General features: G+C 39.4%; 1 protein-coding gene across 1 annotated transcript; it reads left to right on the plus strand.

The window, feature by feature from the left end:
• Window positions 1-1,929: 1,929 nt before the first annotated feature.
• Window positions 1,930-2,515, plus strand: LOC126330615 (uncharacterized). The gene is made up of 2 exons (XM_049996379.1): window positions 1,930-2,011; window positions 2,253-2,515. Exons 1-2 carry the CDS (start codon window positions 1,930-1,932, stop codon window positions 2,513-2,515), a joined length of 345 nt encoding a protein of 114 aa, XP_049852336.1.
• The last annotated feature ends 7,289 nt before the right edge of the window (window positions 2,516-9,804 follow it).

The following is a 9,804-nucleotide window of genomic DNA, read 5'->3' on the forward strand; positions in this document are numbered from 1 at the left end:
CACCTGACCAAAATTAACCTGACCTATCCTAACATGAAATTACATAACCTGACCTAACATAACCTCAGATGCCATACACACGAAACACAGAAGTTATAATTAGATATGCCTGCAGAGCAAGCAAATGGAAATAATTGCTCACTGCAATGTCAAGTTTGTTAATTTTTTAGGATAACAATGTCGCTCAGTGTTCCTAATTTAGAAACTATAAATTTGTGTGATAATATTAACTTTGACAAGGATATATCCTCTCATAATTGTACTAATGTGTCATTACTGAAAATAATACTTGTGTGAAACTGGAGAGGCAGTTTAAAAATAACAAGGAAAATAAACGGGACTCTTGTAAGGTACCTAGAGTAAAAATCAGGGATATAACATAGCTAATTGACAGCCTAAAAAATAAAAGTTCTGCTGGATGGGATGAATATTCTCCTTTTCTACTAAAAAAATGCAAGGGGGAGTTAGCCATACCATTAGTCCATTTAATAAATTGTGTAGTTGAAGGAGGTGTTCATCCGATGAAATTCAAACTTGGTATAGTTAAACCTTTATATCAAAAAGAGGAAAGAAAACAACCACAGAACTACAGACCAGTTGCCTTAACGTCACTCTTTGGTAAATTGATTGAAAAAATAAAGCTAGAAATATTAATCTACCACCATAATACGAATAACTTAATAGGAGATTTCCAACATGGATTGAGAAGTGGTCGGAGCACCAAATCTGCAACAGTACAGATTGTACACTGTCTGATAAACTAACCTAACCTGACCTGACCTAACCTGACCTCACATGATCTGACTTGACATGACCTGACATGACCTCACCTAATCTGTCCTAACCTGACCTGACCTGACCTGACCGGACCTAAACTAACCTAACCTAGCCTAACCTGACCTAACCTAACCTAACCTAACCTAACCTAACCTAAGCTTACCTAACCTAAATTAATCAAACCTAACGTAACCTAACCTAACCTAACCTAACCTAACCTAACCTAACCTAACCTAACCTAACTTAACCTAACCTAACCTAACCTAACCTAACCTAACCTAACCTAACCTAACCTAACATAACCTAACCTAACCTAACCTAACCTAACCTAACCTAACCTAACCTAACCTAACCTAACCTAACCTAACCTAACCTAACCTGACCTAACCTAACGTGACCTGACCTGACCTGACCTGACCTGACCTGACCTGACCTGACCTGACCTGACCTGACCTGACCTGACCTGACCTGACCTGACCTGACCTGACCTGACCTGACCTGACGTGACCTGACCTGACCTGACCTGACCTGACCTGACCTGACCTGACCTGACCTGACCTGCCTGACCTGACCTGACCTGTCCTGACCTGACCTGACCTGACCTGACCTAACCTGACCTGACCTGACCTGACCTGACCTGACCTGACCTGACCTGAATTAATCAAACCTAACCTAACCTAACCTAACCTAACCTAACCTAACCTAACCAAAACCTAACCTAACCTAACCTAACCTAACCTAACCTAACCTAACCTAACCTAACCTAACCTAACCTAACCTAACCTAACCTAACCTAGGCTAGAATAGCCTAGCCTAATGTAGCCTAGCCTAGCCTAGCCTAGCCTAGCCTAGCTTATCCTAGCCTAGCCTAGCCTTTCCGAACCTAGCATAGCCTAGCCTAGCCTAGCCTAGCCTAACCTAACTTAACCTAACCTAACCAAAGCTAACCTAACCTAACCTAACCTAACCTAACCACACCTGACCAAAATTAACCTGACCTATCCTAACATGAAATTACATAACCTGACCTAACATAACCTCAGATGCCATACACACGAAACACAGAAGTTATAATTAGATATGCCTGCAGAGCAAGCAAATGGAAATAATTGCTCACTGCAATGTCAAGTTTGTTAATTTTTTAGGATAACAATGTCGCTCAGTGTTCCTAATTTAGAAACTATAAATTTGTGTGATAATATTAACTTTGACAAGGATATATCCTCTCATAATTGTACTAATGTGTCATTATTGAAAATAATACTTGTGTGAAACTAGAGAGGCAGTTTAAATATAACAAGGAAAAGAAACGGGACTCTTGAAAGGTACCTAGAGTAAAAATCAGGGGTATAACATAGCTAATTGACAGCCTAAAAAATAAAAGTTCTGCTGGATGGGATGAATATTTTCCTTTTCTACTAAAAAATGCAAGGGGGAGTTAGCCATACCATTAGTCCATTTAATAAATTGTGTAGTTGAAGGAGGTGTTCTTCCGATGAAATTCAAACTTGGTATAGTTAAACCTTTATATCAAAAAGAGGAAAGAAAACAACCACAGAACTACAGACCAGTTGCCTTAACCTCAGTCTTTGGTAAATTGATTGAAAAAATAAAGCTAGAAATATTAATCGACCACCATAATACGAATAACTTAATAGGAGATTTCCAACATGGATTGAGAAGTGGTCGGAGCACCAAATCTGCAACAGTACAGATTGTACACTGTCTGATAAACTAACCTAACCTGACCTGACCTAACCTGACCTCACATGATCTGACTTGACATGACCTGACATGACCTCACCTGATCTGTCCTAACCTGACCTGACCTGACCTGACCGGACCTAAACTAACCTAACCTAGCCTAACCTGACCTAACCTAACCTAACCTATCCTTACCTAACCTAAGCTTACCTAAACTAAATTAATCAAACCTAATATAACCTAACGTAACGTAACGTAACGTAACCTAACCTAACCTAACCTAACCTAACCTAACCTAACCTAACCTAACCTAACCTAACCTAACCTAACCTAACCTAACCTAACCTAACCTAACCTAACCTAACCTAACCTAACCTAACCTAACCTAACCTAACCTAACCTAACCTAACCTAACCTAACCTAACCTAACCTAACCTAACCTAACCTAACCTAACCTAACCTAACCTAACCTAACCTAACCTAACCTAACCTAACCTAACCTAACCTAACCTAACCTAACCTAACCTAACCTAACCTAACCTAACCTAACCTAACCTAACCTAACCTAACCTAACCTAACCTAACCTAACCTAACCTAACCTAACCTAACCTAACCTAACCTAACCTAACCTAACCTAACCTAACCTAACCTAACCTAACCTAACCTAACCTAACCTAACCTAACCTAACCTAACCTAACCTAACCTAACCTAACCTAACCTAACCTAACCTAACCTAACCTAACCTAACCTAACCTAACCTAACCTAACCTAACCTAACCTAACCTAACCTAACCTAACCTAACCTAACCTAACCTAACCTAACCTAACCTAACCTAACCTAACCTAACCTAACCTAACCTAACCTAACCTAACCTAACCTAACCTAACCTAACCTAACCTAACCTAACCTAACCTAACCTAACCTAACCTAACCTAACCTAACCTAACCTAACCTAACCTAACCTAACCTAACCTAACCTAACCTAACCTAACCTAACCTAACCTAACCTAACCTAACCTAACCTAACCTAACCTAACCTAACCTAACCTAACCTAACCTAACCTAACCTAACCTAACCTAACCTAACCTAACCTAACCTAACCTAACCTAACCTAACCTAACCTAACCTAACCTAACCTAACCTAACCTAACCTAACCTAACCTAACCTAACCTAACCTAACCTAACCTAACCTAACCTAACCTAACCTAACCTAACCTAACCTAACCTAACCTAACCTAACCTAACCTAACCTAACCTAACCTAACCTAACCTAACCTAACCTAACCTAACCTAACCTAACCTAACCTAACCTAACCTAACCTAACCTAACCTAACCTAACCTAACCTAACCTAACCTAACCTAACCTAACCTAACCTAACCTAACCTAACCTAACCTAACCTAACCTAACCTAACCTAACCTGACCTAACCTGACCTAACCTGACCTAACCTAACCTAACCTAACCTAACCTAGGCTAGAATAGCCTAGCCTAATGTAGCCTAGCCTAGCCTAGCCTAGCCTAGCCTAGCTTATCCTAGCCTAGCCTAGCCTTTCCGAACCTAGCATAGCCTAGCCTAGCCTAGCCTAGCCTAACCTAACTTAACCTAACCTAACCAAAGCTAACCTAACCTAACCTAACCTAACCTAACCACACCTGACCAAAATTAACCTGACCTATCCTAACATGAAATTACATAACCTGACCTAACATAACCTCAGATGCCATACACACGAAACACAGAAGTTATAATTAGATATGCCTGCAGAGCAAGCAAATGGAAATAATTGCTCACTGCAATGTCAAGTTTGTTAATTTTTTAGGATAACAATGTCGCTCAGTGTTCCTAATTTAGAAACTATAAATTTGTGTGATAATATTAACTTTGACAAGGATATATCCTCTCATAATTGTACTAATGTGTCATTACTGAAAATAATACTTGTGTGAAACTGGAGAGGCAGTTTAAAAATAACAAGGAAAATAAACGGGACTCTTGTAAGGTACCTAGAGTAAAAATCAGGGATATAACATAGCTAATTGACAGCCTAAAAAATAAAAGTTCTGCTGGATGGGATGAATATTCTCCTTTTCTACTAAAAAAATGCAAGGGGGAGTTAGCCATACCATTAGTCCATTTAATAAATTGTGTAGTTGAAGGAGGTGTTCATCCGATGAAATTCAAACTTGGTATAGTTAAACCTTTATATCAAAAAGAGGAAAGAAAACAACCACAGAACTACAGACCAGTTGCCTTAACGTCACTCTTTGGTAAATTGATTGAAAAAATAAAGCTAGAAATATTAATCTACCACCATAATACGAATAACTTAATAGGAGATTTCCAACATGGATTGAGAAGTGGTCGGAGCACCAAATCTGCAACAGTACAGATTGTACACTGTCTGATAAACTAACCTAACCTGACCTGACCTAACCTGACCTCACATGATCTGACTTGACATGACCTGACATGACCTCACCTAATCTGTCCTAACCTGACCTGACCTGACCTGACCGGACCTAAACTAACCTAACCTAGCCTAACCTGACCTAACCTAACCTAACCTAACCTAACCTAACCTAAGCTTACCTAACCTAAATTAATCAAACCTAACGTAACCTAACCTAACCTAACCTAACCTAACCTAACCTAACCTAACCTAACCTAACTTAACCTAACCTAACCTAACCTAACCTAACCTAACCTAACCTAACCTAACCTAACATAACCTAACCTAACCTAACCTAACCTAACCTAACCTAACCTAACCTAACCTAACCTAACCTAACCTAACCTAACCTAACCTGACCTAACCTAACGTGACCTGACCTGACCTGACCTGACCTGACCTGACCTGACCTGACCTGACCTGACCTGACCTGACCTGACCTGACCTGACCTGACCTGACCTGACCTGACCTGACCTGACCTGACCTGACCTGACCTGACCTGACGTGACCTGACCTGACCTGACCTGACCTGACCTGACCTGACCTGACCTGACCTGCCTGACCTGACCTGACCTGTCCTGACCTGACCTGACCTGACCTGACCTGACCTGACCTGACCTGACCTGACCTGACCTGACCTGACCTGACCTGAATTAATCAAACCTAACCTAACCTAACCTAACCTAACCTAACCTAACCTAACCAAAACCTAACCTAACCTAACCTAACCTAACCTAACCTAACCTAACCTAACCTAACCTAACCTAACCTAACCTAACCTAACCTAACCTAACCTAACCTAACCTAGGCTAGAATAGCCTAGAATAATGTAGCCTAGCCTAAACTAGCCTAGCCTAGCCTAGCTTATCCTAGCCTAGCCTAGCCTATCCGAACCTAGCATAGCCTAGCCTAGCCTAGCCTAGCCTAACCTAACTTAACCTAACCTAACCAAAGCTAACCTAACCTAACCTAACCTAACCTAACCACACCTGACCAAAATTAACCTTACCTATCCTAACATGAAATAACATAACCTGACCTAACATAACCTCAGATGCCATACACACGAAACACAGAAGTTATAATTATATATGCCTGCAGAGCAAGCAAAGGGAAATAATTGCTCACTGCAATGTCAAGTTTGTTAATTTTTTAGGATAACAATGTCGCTCAGTGTTCCTAATTTAGAAACTATAAATTTGTGTGATAATATTAACTTTGACAAGGATATATCCTCTCATAATTGTACTAATGTGTCATTACTGAAAATAATACTTGTGTGAAACTGGAGAGGCAGTTTAAATATAACAAGGAAAAGAAACGGGACTCTTGTAAGGTACCTAGAGTAAAAATCAGGGATATAACATAGCTAATTGACAGCCTAAAAAATAAAAGTTCTGCTGGATGGGATGAATATTCTCCTTTTCCACTAAAAAAATGCAAGGGGGAGTTAGCCATACCATTAGTCCATTTAATAAATTGTGTAGTTGAAGGAGGTGTTCTTCCGATGAAATTCAAACTTGGTATAGTTAAACCTTTATATCAAAAAGAGGAAAGAAAACAACCACAGAACTACAGACCAGTTGCCTTAACCTCAGTCTTTGGTAAATTGATTGAAAAAATAAAGCTAGAAATATTAATCGACCACCATAATACGAATAACTTAATAGGAGATTTCCAACATGGATTGAGAAGTGGTCGGAGCACCAAATCTGCAAAAGTACAGATTGTACACTGTCTGATAAACTAACCTAACCTGATCTGACCTATCCTGACCTCACATGATCTGACTTGACATGACCTGACATGACCTCACCTGATCTGTCCTAACCTGACCTGACCTGACCTGACCGGACCTAAACTAACCTAACCTAGCCTAACCTGACCTAACCTAACCTAACCTAACCTAACCTAACCTAAGCTTACCTAACCTAACCTAAGCTTACCTAACCTAAATTAATCAAACCTAACGTAACCTAACCTAACCTAACCTAACCTAACCTAACCTAACCAAACCTAACCTAACCTAACCTAACCTAACCTAACCTAACCTAACCTAACCTAACCTAACCTAACCTAACCTAACCTAACCTAACCTAACCTAACCTAACCTAACCTAACCTAACCTAACCTAACCTAACCTAACCTAACCTAACCTAACCTAACCTAACCTAACCTAACCTAACCTAACCTAACCTAACCTAACCTAACCTAACCTAACCTAACCTAACCTAACCTAACCTAACCTAACCTAACCTAACCTAACCTAACCTAACCTAACCTAACCTAACCTAACCTAACCTAACCTAACCTAACCTAACCTAACCTAACCTAACCTAACCTAACCTAACCTAACCTAACCTAACCTAAACCTAACCTAACCTAACCTAACCTAACCTAACCTAACCTAACCTAACCTAACCTAACCTAACCTAACCTAACCTAACCTAACCTAACCTAACCTAGGCTAGAATAGCCTAGCCTAATGTAGCCTAGCCTAGCCTAGCCTAGCTTATCCTAGCCTAGCCTAGCCTATCCGAAACTAGCATAGCCTAGCCTAGCCTAGCCTAGCCTAACCTAACTTAACCTAACCTAACCAAAGCAAACCTAACCTAACCTAACCTAACCACACCTGACCAAAATTAACCTGACCTATCCTAACATGAAATTACATAACCTGACCTAACATAACCTCAGATGCCATACACACGAAACACAGAAGTTATAATTAGATATGCCTGCAGAGCAAGCAAATGGAAATAATTGCTCACTGCAATGTCAAGTTTGTTAATTTTTTAGGATAACAATGTCGCTCAGTGTTCCTAATTTAGAAACTATAAATTTGTGTGATAATATTAACTTTGACAAGGATATATCCTCTCATAATTGTACTAATGTGTCATTATTGAAAATAATACTTGTGTGAAACTAGAGAGGCAGTTTAAATATAACAAGGAAAAGAAACGGGACTCTTGTAAGGTACCTAGAGTAAAAATCAGGGGTATAACATAGCTAATTGACAGCCTAAAAAATAAAAGTTCTGCTGGATGGGATGAATATTCTCCTTTTCTACTAAAAAAATGCAAGGGGGAGTTAGCCATACCATTAGTCCATTTAATAAATTGTGTAGTTGAAGGGGGTGTTCTTCCGATGAAATTCAAACTTGGTATAGTTAAACCTTTATATCAAAAAGAGGGATGAAAACAACCACAGAACTACAGACCAGTTGCCTTAACCTCAGTCTTTGGTAAATTGATTGAAAAAATAAAGCTAGAAATATTAATCGACCACCATAATACGAATAACTTAATAGGAGATTTCCAACATGGATTGAGAAGTGGTCGGAGCACCAAATCTGCAACAGTACAGATTGTACACTGTCTGATAAACTAACCTAACCTGACCTGACCTAACCTGACCTCACATGATCTGACTTGACATGACCTGACATGACCTCACCTGATCTGTCCTAACCTGACCTGACCTGACCTGACCGGACCTAAACTAACCTAACCTAGCCTAACCTGACCTAACCTAACCTAACCTATCCTTACCTAACCTAAGCTTACCTAAACTAAATTAATCAAAATTATAATATAACCTAACGTAACGTAACGTAACCTAACCTAACCTAACCTAACCTAACCTAACCTAACCTACCCTAACCTAACCTAACCTAACCTAACCTAACCTAACCTAACCTAACCTAACCTAACCTAACCTAACCTAACCTAACCTAACCTAACCTAACCTAACCTAACCTAACCTAACCTAACCTAACCTAACCTAACCTAACCTAACCTAACCTAACCTAACCTAACCTAACCTAACCTAACCTAACCTAACCTAACCTAACCTAACCTAACCTAACCTAACCTAACCTAACCTAACCTAACCTAACCTAACCTAACCTAACCTAACCTAACCTAACCTAACCTAACCTAACCTAACCTAACCTAACCTAACCTAACCTAACCTAACCTAACCTAACCTAACCTGACCTAACCTGACCTAACCTAACCTAACCTAACCTAACCTAGGCTAGAATAGCCTAGCCTAATGTAGCCTAGCCTAGCCTAGCCTAGCCTAGCCTAGCTTATCCTAGCCTAGCCTAGCCTTTCCGAACCTAGCATAGCCTAGCCTAGCCTAGCCTAGCCTAACCTAACTTAACCTAACCTAACCAAAGCTAACCTAACCTAAAATGACCTAACCTAACCACACCTGACCAAAATTAACCTGACCTATCCTAACATGAAATTACATAACCTGACCTAACATAACCTCAGATGCCATACACACGAAACACAGAAGTTATAATTAGATATGCCTGCAGAGCAAGCAAATGGAAATAATTGCTCACCGCAATGTCAAGTTTGTTAATTTTTTAGGATAACAATATCGCTCAGTGTTCCTAATTTAGAAACTATAAATTTGTGTGATAATATTAACTTTGACAAGGATATATCCTCTCATAATTGTACTAATGTGTCATTACTGAAAATAATACTTGTGTGAAACTGGAGAGGCAGTTTAAATATAACAAGGAAAAGAAACGGGACTCTTGTAAGGTACCTAGAGTAAAAATCAGGGATATAACATAGCTAATTGACAGCCTAAAAAATAAAAGTTCTGCTGGATGGGATGAATATTCTCCTTTTCTACTAAAAAAATGCAAGGGGGAGTTAGCCATACCATTAGTCCATTTAATAAATTGTGTAGTTGAAGGAGGTGTTCATCCGATGAAATTCAAACTTGGTATAGTTAAACCTTTATATCAAAAAGAGGAAAGAAAACAACCACAGAACTACAGACCAGTTGCCTTAACGTCACTCTTTGGTAAATTGATTGAAAAAATAAAGCTAGAA

This window comes from Schistocerca gregaria, unplaced genomic scaffold (assembly GCF_023897955.1).
Source record: "Schistocerca gregaria isolate iqSchGreg1 unplaced genomic scaffold, iqSchGreg1.2 ptg001312l, whole genome shotgun sequence".
NCBI lineage: Eukaryota > Metazoa > Arthropoda > Insecta > Orthoptera > Acrididae > Schistocerca > Schistocerca gregaria.